The following is a 16,597-nucleotide window of genomic DNA, read 5'->3' on the forward strand; positions in this document are numbered from 1 at the left end:
GAGCTAGATACTCACATCACCTCCAAAGTCCACACACTTCCAATGGTTTCAGGGATACTGCCATTGAGATTATTGCCGTTAAGAATCCTGCCAGAGAAATATATGAGTGGATGGAAAGTAATGAGTAAATTGACAGTATCTTGCTATACCAATTGAGATTAATAAAACATTTTCATTCCTTAGATTCCATATCCAAGACATTTAACCTGATATTTGACATTAGAGACAAAAAACAGGAAAAACAATTGCAGAGGCGACACCCAAAAAAAAAAGAAAGGAAAAAGCACAACAAAGAGAGACTATTAGGCCTGTATTTCAAATATTACTAATATGAAGAAGTGAAAGCTTGCCACCTAGCCATACCTTCGAGTTTTAGACAATAAACAGTTTCATGAAACTTACAAGTGTAACAGCTTCATATTTGAACGGAAAAGTTGAGGAGGAATTTCGCCTGAGAGTTTGTTGTTGTCGAGATGACTGTATATAACATAAAGAATCATAGATGGTTATTAATTGGAGAAAACAAAGAAACAATATAATCATCTTGAAATTACATAAACTTGACATACAAGTGCTTTGCCTGAAGTAGGTTATCAAGACCAGGAGAGACTGGTATAGTTCCAGTAAGCTGGTTTACGGCTAGGTCCAGCCAATCAATATTGGAAAGACTACCAATAGAGGCTGGAATTGATCCACTAAAGCCATTATTATTCAGAGATCTGCAATTGAATAGCAAAAGATGAGTTATGGAATTCAGTGTAAGTTGGCCCAGAAATGAAACTGCAACAAAATACCACCAAATGCAAGATTTACAGTATGTGAAGATAGACCCTTCATCCAGAAAATCATTGCATACTAAATCAAAGATAAGTTAAGATCCACAAGTAAGTTCATGTGTATTTGACGCTACACTGAAAAGTAAAACGAATACAAAGTTAAAAGCCTTACAGAGTGGTTAGCTGATGTAGATTTCCTATTGTGTATGGAATAGATCCATAGAACCCACAACCAATCAGGTTTCTGCTATGCAAAAAGCAACAGCTTAATTAAAAAGGATGTTTACACGCAAGTTGATTATCGGCTAAGACTCTGACAGCAATCAACATTTCCTTACAAGGTAACTAGATTCTTTAAACTCCCAATTGAAGGTGGAAGTTGTCCTGTTAAGTTCTTGTTGTTAGACAGGTCCCTATATGAAAAAGCTGATAATCAGAAAATAAATTAAAGACTACTAATTGAATAAGCAACAAGCAAATACTGCAGCAGAAAATAGACATCAATTTAATCTAATAGATGACACGAAATAAAATACAATTTCTTAGACACTACTCTCATGATGACAATCCCCTGAAATGGTTGTTGCCAGAGATGCAAGTCTCAGAGAGATAAAGGGACCCAGGCATGAGGAATGTGCTGCCTCACATATGAAGCACTGAATCTTAACATATATGAACAAGTGTAAGAAAAATTATGGTAGTTGACTGTCGCTCAAGAAAAGTTGTAAATGGATTATTATGAATCTATGACTAACAGAACTGGCTAAGTACAAATAGAAGACCTACAAAGTCTGCAACTCAGACAGCAACTCGATTTCGCGAGATAGCCTGCCTGACAAATTCATGCTCAGTAATTGTCTGAAATAAAAAGCAGCACGTTAACACAAAAAAATGGGACACAAGTTACAGCCTTCCAAAAGCGTTAAAGGGTGAAACTTACAAGGAGGTCACACGCGAATTGGTGCATGAAATCCCAATCCAGTTGCTACCACAAGGGTCAGAACCTTCCCAATTTGGTGGTGTGTTCATCAAATCACCCCTTACAGAAAGTAGGCCATTATCTGCATCAGAAATTATTAGATAGTTTTCATGATTCAATTACCAAAAAAAAAATCATGCAGAACCATACAAGTATTATACTGAATATTTACATAAACAGAGGGAAGGATTACAACTAGCTTTATCCAACTTGAGGGAAAGCAATTTTCAGGACATGATGCACTTTACTGTTATTTCAGCAACCCAGGTAACAAAAGGAAATTACCATTCAAGAGCTGATCCTGTTATCAGGATTGACCAAGTATTTCCCAGTTCCAAGTGTTGCCAATTAACTTTATATATATATATCCAGTGGGCTATGTAACTTCAATCTAACTTGACAACGCTAATGTCAAATCTTAACTTCTGTAGAAGAGCACTTGTATGCATACACAACATGAAATTCGCAGTTGATGGCACTAAAGGTAACCCTCTAAGCAGGGACAGAGCTGGGGGGTGGCCGGTAGGGGTCATGGTCCCCCCTAGCTAGTTCATTTGAAAAATTAAAAATTTAATAAATAAATAAAAATTAATAAGTATAGTTTGATTTTCAGTCTATTTGGCCTCTACCCATTAAATTTTTTAACCCTACCCATTAGAAATTTTGGCCCATTTTTGCTGTTAAAGTATGGAGGAATAAGCCTTTTAGAGCTTATCTGTATCGATTGATTATTTGTGAAACAGTCTATAATTTGTGAAGAAATAGAAATAAATTAAAATATGGGTGCAGGCCGAAAACAAATGAGCAAATTTCTCAGCATATTTTTTTGGAGGTTTGTTCTTGAGTACTGGGAACTTGAGCAGAAGAAGATTTAAAAAAAAAAATCTTGAGAATATTGAACTTTGTAGGAGTTAGAATCTTAATGAAAAAAATTTGGGTTAATAGGCAGTTCAGCCACGCTGTGAAAAGCACCTCTACCATATTGTGACTGATATTACCTGTTGAATGAAAGTAAATAGTGGTTTATGTTGTAGATGATGTAGCGTAGAATTGAGAAAAAAGAAAAAAAGTATAGTAGAAAAGATGAGGTATTTATTTATTTATTTTTTTAAAGCACAAAAGAGACTCAATAAGGCGTTGAAAACTTGAAGATGAAGAGATAGCAAACTCACTCAGTATATTTTGTATTTATACTTTGATGACATATTTTAATTTATTTTTTGTTTGGCCCATTCTCAGCCTTATGTGTGGCTTCGTCCCTGCCTCTAAGGCAATGTCAATCTGTGACCTTCATTCTGGAGATGATAATCACTCAAGAATAACAGAAATAGAAATCCTCCCTCCGTGGTGGAGGAATCTGGAAAAATAAAAAGATTCCAAAGAAGTAAGATTTATCTTGTTCAGATTTCCACAGACAAGGAAAATTCATTCCAAGAAGGTAAAATTATTGTCCAATGGTCACTTAAGTGGACACGTTCAGTTTACTCAAATTATTAAATATAGAAATTTTAAGATTCATAATTCCTGTTTCTTGTCTTTTCAGTTTTCTCTCAGCAATCAAATGAATTTGAGCCATAATTAAAGAAAAAAAAAAGGGGTAGGAAGAAGCAGAAGAAACAAGCTAAGAAATAACAACCTGTTTGTATAATAAAGGAGATGCATGAGGTGGTAAGCAATAAACTTAAAGAAGGGATATTAGAAGTCTGTAACTCACATAAAAACTTGATTAACAAACAAAGAAAAGAAACTCACAGTCACCAACGGCTGTACTTTCCCTAACAAAATATGGGATGAAAAGCAGCAGCAGAATCAGCTGCGTCCTTTGACCCATCTCTCAACGAACAAAAGGCTTCCAAATCTCAGAATTCAGATAATTTAGTTATGTTGGAAATGCTGGAGAAAGAAGTTTTAGATGAAAGCCACCTAATAACATTGACTTGACCAACCTATACAAAGAGTATGGTCAACATTCAACAATGGCGAGATTGAATGGGAAACCTCTTTTTTCAATGTAGAAAAATATGGGAGGTAAACAATTACACGACTCTACTGATATGTAGTGAGACTTATGTGAGTGAGACCTGTCACATGGGTTCTATGCAATGTGAGTAGAGTTGTCCAATTGTTTGTTATGCATGATTGTTGTGTAAAAAACATTTTTTGAAAAATAGAGCGTTATTCCAACTACTTTTGCCACGTCATGTATATAAAAGCACGACCATGTCGAAGGAATCAAAGGATGGGGGAGCCGGAGGTCAGTGGTTGGCGCACGCGCCATCCTTTTTTTCCTTTACCCTTTGACATTCCCTCCCTCCCACAGGCCACAAACAACAAAGTCTGTCCGTCTTAAGGTTGAGTAGTTTTCAAAGAATCTCTTTTCTTTTCTTGTTTTGCCGTTTCAATTGAGAAAGATGAGTGATGGGTTAGACTTGGTCCTCCCACTGGGAGAAGCAGCGGAGACCTTCCAACTGGAGAAGGCCGCGTGTAGCCATGGGCTGTTCATGATGGCACCCAACCAGTGGGACCCTCTCTCCAAGACCCTTCTCCGCCCACTCCGTCTTCGATCTCCACTCCCAACCGGGAACCTCACTCTCTCCATCTCTCGACGAACAAAAGGCTTCCAAATCTCAGAATTCAGATAATTTAGTTATGTTGGAAATGCTGGAGAAGTTTTTGTTGGCCGGCGTGAGTGTGTCGTGAGGGAAATTATGGAAAGATTGGCATGGGTTGTCATTAATTAGGGAAATTATGGGAAGATTCTTGATAGCCAATCCCTATAAGGGTTGGTTGCCGACGCCTACAATTAGGGACCACTATTTATTATTCTAGCCATAAAATCATAAAAGAAAGAGAAATGATCCCTACACTCATTTCTCACAACAACCTCACAACAAGCTGATGTGGCTGGTAATATTTTATTACTTTTTTTGTTTTGTTTTGTTTTCTTTTTGTAAAAAAATAATAAAATACTACCAGCCACGTCATCTTGTTGTGGGGCTGTTGTGAGAAATGAGTGTAGGGATCATTTCTAAGAAATGATCCCTACACTCATTTCTCACAACAGTCTCACAACAAGCTGACGTGACTGAAAATATTTTATTATGTTTTTACAAAAAGAAAAGAAAACAAAAAAAAATAATAAAATATTACCAGCCAGAACAGCTTGTTGTAGGGCTGTTGTGAGAAATGAGTGTAGGGATCATTTCATAATAGCCTAAAATTAGTTAGGATTCTCTTGTATTTATACATGGTCATTCTTTGTAAAGAAGTGTGGAGAAATAATAGAAAAAGCTATTATGAATTTGAACAGTCTTAGATGAAAGTGTCATCTAATAGCATTGACAATAGCAACCTATACAAAGAGTTTAGTCAAAATTTAAAATTTCACTCTTTCTCTGATTTCCAACCTCTGTTGGTACAGTTTCCGGTATGGTGACGTGTCGCCTGAAGATTCGCTGTTGATTTCTACCGAATACCTCAACCCTGCAAAAAGGAACAAACAACTCGTCGGGGGTGCCGACCACGCCCACTCCGATGCCTAAGTCAGTCTAAAAAGTTTTCTGCAGAGTATTCTGAATATTAATCTCAAGAGCTTCGAGAATTCGTGTTTATACCTGGTGTGACGGTCTTTATTTATAGGCCGGACCTTCTTGACACCTAGTTGGATTAGGAGTTTGAGTCCTAGCCTGGTTGAACTTTAACTATATCTTCAGGGAATTCGAGTAGGAGTGTGAAGTCCGTAGTTGATCGCGTTTGTACTTCTTTGAACTTGATTCCATGTCAATAACCATTTTATCCCATAAATTATGGATCTGTAGTTTATCCCTGATCTTCTGGGATTCTATCTTTATCTCACTCTAAGACGGACGTGGCGCATGGCACCTTTTAGAAGTCTGTAGCACATTTCAGCTAACCTCCGAGGCGATGATATCCGAGACGTGTTCGCTCCGACCTGGAGATCTCGGGATATATCTGTACCACAACGGGGTTATGTAAGTCCGAGATGTTGACACATCCAATAGATATCACCCCGAAAATATACCACACCGACTCGATATCATACCGAGACGTTATTACTCCGAGACACAAATATCCGAGATATGCTCGCTCTATTCAGACTAGGAGATCTCGGGACGTTCCATATACCGTAACCTGGAGTGTTAAGACCGAGATGTCGTTTTGCCTCCGAGATGTATTTGTACCGAGATGTCGTTATACCTCCGAGATCTATTTATACCTAGGCAATCTTTTCTTCGCTGGCCGAAATAAATGTCCGAGACATAGATCCGAGATGTTTCTGAGTCCACGTGTCTCTAGGGTTAATTTTATCCCTAACAGTTACCCCGCTAATTCTCTGATTTCAGGGATAAGAGAAATAAGGGAATTATTCTTCGTCTGCCATTCTGTACTCGCTACTGTGAAGGGCGCGTCTTTTCAACAGTTCAAATATTTAAATCTTACCGCCTCTTTTTCCAATGACGACGTCAGCTCTGTACCGCCTCCCTTTTGTCATCATGAAACGGTATTGTCGAGGCAGTGCATTTAATCCTGGAGTACGGAAGGCGCGCCTTTTCACCTTCAGAAATTTTGAATCGACAGCGCTTTTTGGCATTCCAGACACGTAGGGGTGGAGGTATTTAAAGTTAGAATATTTTACTGTTCATTCCTCATCACTTATCTACTTTCTCTCGATCCTCATTGTCGTCTTCCTCCTCAATTTTTTCTTTTCCCTGCATTTTCTGTTTCCACTCTTCTTCTTTCTTCCATGGCTCCCAAGAAAACTGTCCCAAATGCTCCTGCCACATCTCGGGCTCGGACAAAGAGATCCGACGGCTCTGTGGATCTTTCTCCTTTGGAGAGCAGAGTCAACTCCATTATTTTCGCGAAGCATGAGGGTGTCCTTCGCTCGAACTACGAAATTTCTCCAACAGTAAAGCTGTTTTATCAAGCGCCTGGAACCAGGGTCATCGACGGTGGCGACGTTACTCTGTACGAGAGGATGTTTCTTGCTGGTCTCCGATTACCGTTTCCGGAGATTGCTCGAGACTTTGTTCTTTTTCTGATGCTCGCACCCAGTCAGATAATGCCCAACGCTTGGCGGTACCTGTTTGCCTCTTACATCCTGTGGAGGCTTGTGTTGAAGAAGGAGATGAATATTCTGCAATTCTTCAACATCTACAGGCCGAGGCAGACTGCAGAGGGGATGATTGAACTCTGCGTTCGTCACCCGCCTGTCTTCATCAAGCTCAAGAGTGGGCTAACGAACAACAAGTTCTGGGAGATGCAATTCTTCAGAGTTTCCGGGGAGTGGGAATGCCCCGAAGGTACTCTTCTTCCTGAAGACCGTATGATGCCCCGGACTTGGCAATTGCTGCGATCTGACCGAAGCGACCCCCCTTCACTCACTGTATCCGAACTGGAGGATGTTAAGAAGATAAGTGGGTGGTCCGCTGCCAGGGTCAAGGCCGAAAAGTTTGAAGAGGTTGATTTTGATAATCTCGTCACCGAGGAGAATCTGAGGCAATTTCTTGGATACGACATTCCGAGAGACAAACAGCTAATCACCAAGAGGGGAGCTGTCAGGAAGAGGAATGACGCCCCTCCATCCCCGAGGCCTGCTACTAAGAAGAGGTCGACTAAAAGTTCTGAGGAAGTTCTCGGTGATGTTCCTGCACAAAAGAAACAGAAAATTCCTTTGGCTGCTTCGGGTGCAAGGAGGACTCCTCCTTCGGCTCCATCACCTAGGGTGAACGTTGAAGAGGGGTCTGCCAGCTTTCGGGGTTTCATTCCCGAGGTTAGCCCTGCCCCTTCCTTTGTTTTACGGGATGAGTCTAGCTCCGAGGCTTCGTTCCATGGTGAACAATGTGCGGAGCCCGAGAGGTCTGGAGAAGGAGAAGGAAATGTACCTGAGGCCCGAGACATCCCAGTCGCGCGTAGGGTGAAACATTCAGCCAGGAAGCGGAAGTTCACAGCCCAGGACCGAACGGCTCAAAGACTCGCGGACGCCGAGCGGATGTGGGGTAAAGTGGTTATAACACCTTCCGACGCCGAGGAAGTGCACCAAGAGCCCATCGCTTCAAGTGGTGAATCTCTTGAAGAGATGGATGAGGAAGTTGGCACCCCCCGAGCTGAGGCTCTAGTTGAAGAGTCTGAAGTAGAAGGTACTCCCCGAACTCCTTCTTCTGAACGTCCGGAAACACCATCACTTCCTGAAGAAAATCGTGAAATGGGGCATACCACCCCACAAGTTCCATGTTATGCGCCTGTTCAAACCGAGGCTTCTACTGGAGTACCTGAGGCTGAAGATGTCGAAGAGCCTAGCGCCTTTCAGGAAGCGGTTGATCAGGAGGTACCGGGCTCTGCCTCTGAAGTTCGAGATGCTGGTCAACCCGAAATAACTCCCCGCGTCGAAGCGCTTGAGGAGCCTCGGATCGACTCCGAGAATGTTATCCCTGAAGCAGTTGTGCCTCCCGAAACTTCCACTCGTGCCAAGGTCAGCCCTTCTGGATTAAGGTCTGACGGGTCTGAAGCGGCCCCAAGTGTAGGGGCTGAACCTCATGTGGGTCCCAGCTCTTCCCCTAGGGTCTCGGTCGGTTTCGAAGTTTTGGGCAGGGGTCTTCTGGGTCATCCGATGGAGGCCATAAAGAACTTAATCCCCGAGGGATATCTGGGGAATGCAGGGGCGTCTTCTCCCGAGAAGATCGCTCAAGGCATTCTTATTTCTCATTATCAAGTAAGTTTCTGGGGCTAAGTCTTTTCATTCTGCATGCACCTTGATTCTGTCTTTGCTTACATTTTTCTTGACAGCTTCTAGTGAAGATGACTGCCCTCTGGCAGAAGTACGAGAATCGTCCTGCGCCTCCGCCTACTCCTTCTCCCGAAGTGCAGGTCCGTATCTCTGGTTTAGAGAATGAAGTTGCGACGCTGAAGTTTCTTCTTCAGTCCAAGGACGAGGAACTCGCCTCCCGGGACTCGATCATATCCGAGATGCGTTCTGCTAACGCTCGTTTGAGGAACGAAGTACTGGAGGCCAACGATCGGTACACTCGCTCTGTTGCAAGTCTTTCTTCCGAGCTGGATCGCGCAGACCAATTGTCCATTCGCTTGTCGGCCGTGCAGAATGAATGCTCTGAGGCATGCAAAAATGCTTTGAATGCCGAAGCCGAAAAGGACAAGCTTAAAGATGAAGTTGAAAGACTTGCGTCCGAGAGAGATAAAGCTGTCAAGGCGCAGGATCATTCGGAGAGTCTCTTGATTCGGCTCAGGACCAGATATGACGCAGATCGGGCAAAGCTCAAGCGTTATCTGAAGCAGTTGAGCTATGCACCACATCTCCGGGATCATAGCTGGTCTCGGGGTTGTCATTGGGGTTTCGAAAATTTTCGAACTTTGGTGACAAATCCCCAATATAAATTTGATCCCAAGACGGTTGATCCGATGCTGGTGGGTTTTCCCGAAGAAGCCATCCAGGAGATGGAGGAGTTCGGGAAGGACTTCATGCCCGATGTTCCGAATTGGGGTCTTGACGCGCCAGATCCCCGAGAAGAACCTCTAGACGATCCTGCCAGCTAGAAGCTGTTCCTTGTCTTGAATTTTTATCTTCTTTTTTCTTTACCTGTACATTTTTACCTGTACAAGACTTCGAATATGATATCTTTTGAATGAAATTTCTACCTTTTAATTCTTTCTTTTCTGATTCGAAGAAGCCTTTTACTTTGGTATTTTTCTTTTATGTAGTCTTTTCGTATCCTCTGAGGAATGGAATACCTTTTTCTGTTTTCGGTGTTGTTCTAGCCAATAGACTTTTCCTGCTCTCGGTGTCAGACAAACCGAAAGACTTTTCCTGCTCTCGGTGTTAACAAACCGAGAGACTTTTCCTGCTCTCGGTGTTGAATGACCGAGAGACTTTTCCTGCTCTCGGTGTTAACAAACCGAGAGACTTTTCCTGCTCTCGGTGTTGCATGACCGAGAGACTTTTCCTGCTCTCGGTGTTGAATGACCGAGAGACTTTTCCTGCTCTCGGTGTTGAATAACCGAGAGACTTTTCCTGCTCTCGGTGTTAACAAACCGAGAGACTTTTCCTGCTCTCGGTGTTGAATGACCGAGAGACTTTTCCTGCTCTCGGTGTTGAATGACCGAGAGACTTTTCCTGCTCTCGGTGTTGAATAACCGAGAGACTTTTCCTGCTCTCGGTGTTGAATAACCGAGAGACTTTTCCTGCTCTCGGTGTTAACAAACCGAGAGACTTTTCCTGCTCTCGGTGTTGCATGACCGAGAGACTTTTCCTGCTCTCGGTGTTGAATGACCGAGAGACTTTTCCTGCTCTCGGTGTTGAATAACCGAGAGACTTTTCCTGCTCTCGGTGTTGAATAACCGAGAGACTTTTCCTAAGTGTGAATCGGATTGATTCTTGGATTTCTGCCATTGTCAATATATACTGGAAGTAGACATTCTTTATTGAATATGAAATTGTTTGTAAAAAACTTGAAAAAGAAAACAATAAATTACATAAAATATTTTTTCAGGTGTTCGGCATTCCATGATCTCGGAAGTATCTTCCCTGTTTCTGTCATCAAGCGATAAGCTCCCTTCTGATGGCATCCTATTACCTTGTAGGGACCTTCCCATACGGGTCCCATTTTGCCTTCCATAGGATCTTTCGTCATTAAGCTCACCTTCCTGAGTACCCAATCTCCGAGCAGGAATTTTCTGGGCACCACCTGTTTGTTAAAATACCGAGCCGTTCGGTTCTGGTATGCCGCCCATGTGACATGAGCGTCGTCTCTTTTTTCCTGCAAGAGATCCAGGTGTACCTTAACATTCTCGTCGTTGAGTCCTGGATTGTAGTGAGCCACACGGAAGCTTTGAGATCCTACTTCCACAGGTATCACCGCCTCTGTTCCATATGTAAGTGAGAATGGTGTCTCACCCGTTGGAGTTCTTCTGGTGGTTCGGTACGACCACAGCACCTCTGGAACGTATTCAACCCATGCTCCTTTCTTCTTATCAAGCTTTTTCTTCAGAATCTTTACCAAGGTCTTATTTGTCGCCTCTACCTGACCGTTCGCCTTTGGATATTGTACCGAAGCATAATGGTTTCGGATACGGAGCTCCGAACACCACTTCCGAAATGGTTCACAGTCAAACTGCTTCCCATTATCTGTGACGAAAGCATGAGGAATCCCGAACCGGCACACCACCGACTTCCAGAGGAAGGTTATGGCATTCGTTGTAGTTATAGCTGCTAACGCTTCTGCTTCCGCCCATTTAGTAAAGTAGTCTACAGCTACAATCAAGAACTTTCGTCCACCTTTTCCTACCGGCATTGGACCAACTATATCCACCCCCCATTTCGCAAATGGCCACGGAGAAGTGAGGGGGGTGAGCTTCTCGGGACTTGCTTTCATGATTCTTGCGAATCTCTGACATTTGTCGCAGGTTTTGACAAGAAGAGCTGAATCTTTCTTGATCGTGGGCCAATAGTAACCCGCTCGGATGGTTTTTTGTGCCAGCATCCTTCCTCCGGAGTGGTCTCCACACACACCTTCATGAATTTCCCTGAGGACATAATTCGACTCGGCCTTGGAAAGGCATTTGAGAAGGGGTTCGGAATATCCTCTTTTGTACAGTGTCTCCCCGAGAAGGCAAAACCGTGCTGCTTGTATCTTCACCCTCCGAGATGCAACCTTATCTTCGGGCAACAACCCCTGTCTAAGGAACCGGATAATGTCCTTCGCCCATTCTGGCTCCTCTGGTGCTGAGTCTACTTCCATAACCTTGGTCCTCGGGGCTATCGAAGGCTCGGTCAGAACAATAATTTGCCTTCCTGATGCTTCCATCTCCTCCTCTGTTCCCGATGCGATCTTTGAGAATTCATCGGCTCGAATGTTTTCCTCCCGAGGTATTTTTGTGATGACGAATCTTTCGAAATAGGACTGGAATCGCCGTACTTCTTCCAAATACTTCGCCATTCTATCTTCTTGTGCTTCGAATTGCCCTTGGACTTGGCCTACGACCACCTGGGAGTCACTCCGAATTTCGACATTGGTTGCCCCCATCTCTCGGGATAATGCCAAACCTGCTATCACCACTTCGTACTCAGCCTCATTGTTCGTCGTAACGAAGTCCAGTTTCACAGCAAAACCGAACTCTTGCCCTTCGGGATTCCTGAGGAGAACCCCAACTCCGCTTCTGCTCTGTGTAGAAGAGCCATCTACGAACACAACCCAGGTTGACTCCTTGGGTAGTTCTTCTGCTTCAGGAATGTTGCAGAATTCTGCCAGGAAATCTGCTAGAACCTGTCCTTTGATAGCCGTCCGAGGATGAAACTCGATATCAAATTGTCCGAGTTCCACCGCCCAGTTGACTAATCTTCCCGAGAGGTCTGGTTTTTGCAACACCTTCTTCATTGGATACTCGGTTAAAACTCTGATAGCGTGAGCCTGAAAGTATGGCCTCAATCTTCTGGCTGAAATGATCAAGGCGAACGCCAACTTCTCGATCCGAGGATACCTCCCCTCCGCGCCATGTAGTGCTTTACTTGTAAAGTAAACCGGTCTCTGAACCCCTGAATCTTCTCGGACCAGCGCCGAGCTTACTGCTGAGGAAGAGACTGCCAAATAGAGATAAAGAATCTCCCCTTCGGTTGGGCGGCTCAATAGTGGTGGGTTGGCTAGATATTCCTTCAACTTCTGAAAAGCTCCCTCACACTCCTCACTCCATATAAATGCTTTTCGTAAAATTTTAAAGAAGGGAAGACACTTATCTGTCGACCGTGATATGAAACGGTTCAAGGCCGCAATCCTTCCTGTCAGCCGTTGGAGTTGCTTTGTCGTTCTCGGTGCTTCCATCTCGAGGACAGCTCTGACCTTCTCTGGATTAGCTTCAATGCCCCTTTGTGACACCATAAACCCCAGAAACTTGCCTGAAGAAACTCCGAAGGCACACTTCACGGGGTTGAGCTTCATGTTGTATTTTCTTAGAGTCCGAAAAGTTTCTCGGAGGTCTTCTATGTGTCTGTTTGCCCGAACACTCTTAACCAGCAGGTCATCTACGTATGCCTCAACGTTTCGGCCAATTTGACTTTGAAACATCCGGTTCACCAGGCGTTGATATGTGGCTCCAGCATTCTTCAATCCGAAGGGCATCATCTTATAGCAGTAAAGTCCTCGGTCTGTGATGAAAGCAGTTTTCTCCTGGTCTGTTTCTTCCATGCAGATCTGATTGTACCCCGAGAAGGCATCCATGAAGCTTAAAAGCTCATGCCCGGCCGTCGAATCCACCAATAAATCAATCCGAGGCAGAGGAAAGCTATCCTTCGGACATGCTTTATTCAGGTCGGTGAAATCTACGCACATCCTCCACTTCCCATTAGACTTCTTCACCAGCACTACATTGGCCAGCCACTCGGGATAATCCACCTCTCGGATGAATCCAGCTTTCAACAACTTCTCTACTTCTTCAGCAACAGCCATGTTTCGTTCAGCAGCAAAAGCTCTTCTTCTCTGCTTCACAGGGCAATAATTTGGGTCCACATTCAGCTTATGGACAATAATCGAGGGATCAATCCCCGGCATATCTTCATGGCTCCAGGCAAATACATCTTTGTTGCGCCTCAAGAACGCCACTAGGTCTTCCTTCATGGGTTAAGGGAGTTGTGAGCCTATACGAACTTTCTTTCCCGAGTCGCCTATCTCGAACTCCTCCAAGGCTTCCACAGGCTCCCCCAACGATGATTGCTATTTTCCATCCTCCTTAGTTTTCTCCCCCCGACCGTGCTGCCTCGGGGTATCTTTCAAGGACATATTGTAGCATTTCCTAGCTTCCTTCTGGTCTCCTTTTACCTCTCCAACTCCTTCTTCTGTTGGAAACTTCATGCTGAGATGTGGTGTTGAAGTCACCGCTTTGAAGTCATTGAGAGCCGTACGTCCTATAATTGCATTGTAGGCCGAGACCTTATCAACTATAAGGAATTTCACCATAATGACTTTTTGCCTTGGATAAGTCCCGGCTGTCACAGGTAAATCGATAGAACCGAGGGGCAACACCTTCTCTCCAGCAAAACCCTGTAGCTGGCACGAGACTGGAACCAACTTTTCTGATGGAACACCCATGTGATCGAAAGCTGATTTAAAAAGAATATCAGCCGAGCTCCCAGTGTCAATGAGAATCCGCCGGGTCTGATAGTTTGCTATGGTCAAGGTGACTACAAGGGCGTCTGTGTGCGGAAGCGAGACTCCAGCATAATCATCATCAGAAAACCCTATAACCAGAGGGTTATATTTCCGAGACTTTGCGGGCTTCTGGACCGAGTAAACTTCGAAATCATCGAGCTGTCTGGCATACGCTTTCCGAGCCGAGTTGGACTCACCTCCTCCTCCGAATCCTCCCGAGATGGTATGAATGATAGGGATATTGCCTTGCTGTGCCCCCCGAGGCCTGCTTCTACTTCTCTCCCTTCTTTCATCCCTCCGAGGCCGAGGTGCTGGCTCTCGGCTTCTTTCTCTTCTTTCATCTTGTCTCGGTTGATTGTTTCTTCTATTATCCCGATCTTCTTCCCTCCTAGGCCTCGGATAGTGATCTCGCTCCTGATGATTCCTCTCGTTCACGAGGAATCGGACCAGCTTCCCATTCTCAATGAATTTCTCGATCAACTGCCTCAACGAAACACACTGCTCGGTCAGATGACCGCGTGAGTCGTGGAAGGCACAGTACTTGTGAGCCAGGTACGGAGGGGGATTTCCTTGAATGGGTCTCGGTCTCTGGTAATTCGGATCTTTCTTGAGTTCCATGAGCACCTCGGTGATGGAAGTGTTCAACGGTGTCCACTTATAATCTCCGAAATTTTTCTTCACCTTCTTATACTCTGCAGGACCAGCATCCTGTATGGGCTCAGGGTTCTTCTTTTACTTAGGCTTCTCGGTGGACGGCTGTTGTTGTTGCTGGGAATTACTGAGAAGGGCTCGGAGCGTCTCTTCCTGATTGATGTACCTGTCCATCTTCACCATAAAGGTTTGAAGATCTTTCGGCGGTTTCAACGCCAATTCTGCCATCAGAGGTCCATCTTTTTTTAAGCCTTGAAAAATTGCACCGTAAATGAAGTCGTCTGGTGCACTCTCTGTGTCCAGCTTCTCCTGGTTGAACCTCCACAGATAGTCTTTTAGAGACTCATTCGGTCCCTGCTGTACAGAGAGTAAGTACCCTCGGGGTTTTCTTCTAGCTCTCCCGGATACAAACTGGGCTAGGAATTTTCTTCCAAGGGTGTCAAAGCAATCAATCGACCTTGGTGAGAGATTCCTGAGCCAGTCTCAGGCCTTTCCTGACAAGATGAGAGGAAAAGCTCGGCATGCCACAGCGTCTGGTGTCTTATGCAGGGAGACATGGGACCGGAAATTGTCCAAATGCTCCACTGGATCTTCGCTGCCTGAGAAGACAGGAATGTCAGGTACCTTGAATCTTCCAGGTAAGTCGCAGTTGGACACTTCTTCGGTGAATATGGACTCCTTGTGCTGGAAGAGGTTGTCAACAAGGGACTCCTTCCCATCACGTTTCTGGTCAATCGTCCTTGACAGCACGTCATATTTTGCGCCCAGATCCTGGACCATCCTCTGCAACCTCCTTTCTGCCTCCGTGGGTGGAACCGGATTGATGGGCTCTCCATGATTCTCGTTCCGTCCGGCTCTCTCTTCATGATTCTCGTTCCGTCCGGCTCTCTCTTCATGATTCTCGTTCCGCCCGGATCTCTCTTCATGATTCTCGTTCTGTTCGTCTCTCTCTCCTGACCCTTCGTGTACATCATGATTGAACGGCGGTGGAGTTCGCGCGGCTAAGAGCACAGCATTCTGAGCCAGCAAATCCTCTACATTCTTCTGCGCCTGGGCCAACTGTTGACTCAGTTGGGTTATCCGGGCCTCTGGATCTGCAGATTCTGCTTCTCCACGAGCATCGTCTCGGCTGGTAAGTGGTACTTCGTTTACGATCGATTTGGAACGTCTCGTCGTCACCATTGCGGATTTGTTTTTCGTAAGAACAACTGATCGTTCCCACAGACGGCGCCAAACTGTTGGTACAGTTTCCGGGATGGTGACGTGTCGCCTGAAGATTCGCTGTTGATTTCTACCGAATACCTCAACCCTGCAAAAAGGAACAAACAACTCGTCGGGGGTGCCGACCACGCCCACTCCGATGCCTAAGTCAGTCTAAAAAGTTTTCTGCAGAGTATTCTGAATATTAATCTCAAGAGCTTCGAGAATTCGTGTTTATACCTGGTGTGACGGTCTTTATTTATAGGCCGGACCTTCTTGACACCTAGTTGGATTAGGAGTTTGAGTCCTAGCCTGGTTGAACTTTAACTATATCTTCAGGGAATTCGAGTAGGAGTGTGAAGTCCGTAGTTGATCGCGTTTGTACTTCTTTGAACTTGATTCCATGTCAATAACCATTTTATCCCATAAATTATGGATCTGTAGTTTATCCCTGATCTTCTGGGATTCTATCTTTATCTCACTCTAAGACGGACGTGGCGCATGGCACCTTTTAGAAGTCTGTAGCACATTTCAGCTAACCTCCGAGGCGATGATATCCGAGACGTGTTCGCTCCGACCTGGAGATCTCGGGATATATCTGTACCACAACGGGGTTATGTAAGTCCGAGATGTTGACACATCCAATAGATATCACCCCGAAAATATACCACACCGACTCGATATCATACCGAGACGTTATTACTCCGAGACACAAATATCCGAGATATGCTCGCTCTATTCAGACTAGGAGATCTCGGGACGTTCCATATACCGTAACCTGGAGTGTTAAGACCGAGATGTCGTTTTGCCTCCGAGAT

General features: G+C 44.4%; 2 protein-coding genes across 4 annotated transcripts in view; one reads left to right on the forward strand and one right to left on the reverse strand.

Annotated features, from left to right (window-relative positions):
• Window positions 1–3,772, reverse strand: part of LOC133881407 (leucine-rich repeat receptor protein kinase HPCA1-like) — a 46,214-nt gene extending 42,442 nt beyond the window's left edge. Inside the window, exons 1-8 of one of the 2 annotated variants that reach the window (XM_062320330.1) lie at window positions 3,508–3,772; window positions 1,717–1,837; window positions 1,563–1,634; window positions 1,115–1,189; window positions 949–1,020; window positions 570–719; window positions 403–477; window positions 16–87 (exon numbers count right to left, since the gene is read on the reverse strand). In XM_062320330.1, the coding sequence (XP_062176314.1) occupies window positions 16–87; window positions 403–477; window positions 570–719; window positions 949–1,020; window positions 1,115–1,189; window positions 1,563–1,634; window positions 1,717–1,837; window positions 3,508–3,586 (716 nt within the window). In that variant the 5' untranslated portion in view covers window positions 3,587–3,772. The remainder of the gene's footprint in view (window positions 1–15; window positions 88–402; window positions 478–569; window positions 720–948; window positions 1,021–1,114; window positions 1,190–1,562; window positions 1,635–1,716; window positions 1,838–3,507) is intronic. The other variant, XM_062320329.1, reaches the window with a different exon arrangement.
• LOC133881410 (uncharacterized) overlaps window positions 1–16,597 on the forward strand; it is a 60,637-nt gene that overhangs the window by 30,722 nt on the left and 13,318 nt on the right. The gene's annotated exons all lie outside the window — the stretch shown is intronic.

This window comes from Alnus glutinosa, chromosome 11, assembly GCF_958979055.1.
Source record: "Alnus glutinosa chromosome 11, dhAlnGlut1.1, whole genome shotgun sequence".
In the NCBI taxonomy this organism is placed as follows: domain Eukaryota; kingdom Viridiplantae; phylum Streptophyta; class Magnoliopsida; order Fagales; family Betulaceae; genus Alnus; species Alnus glutinosa.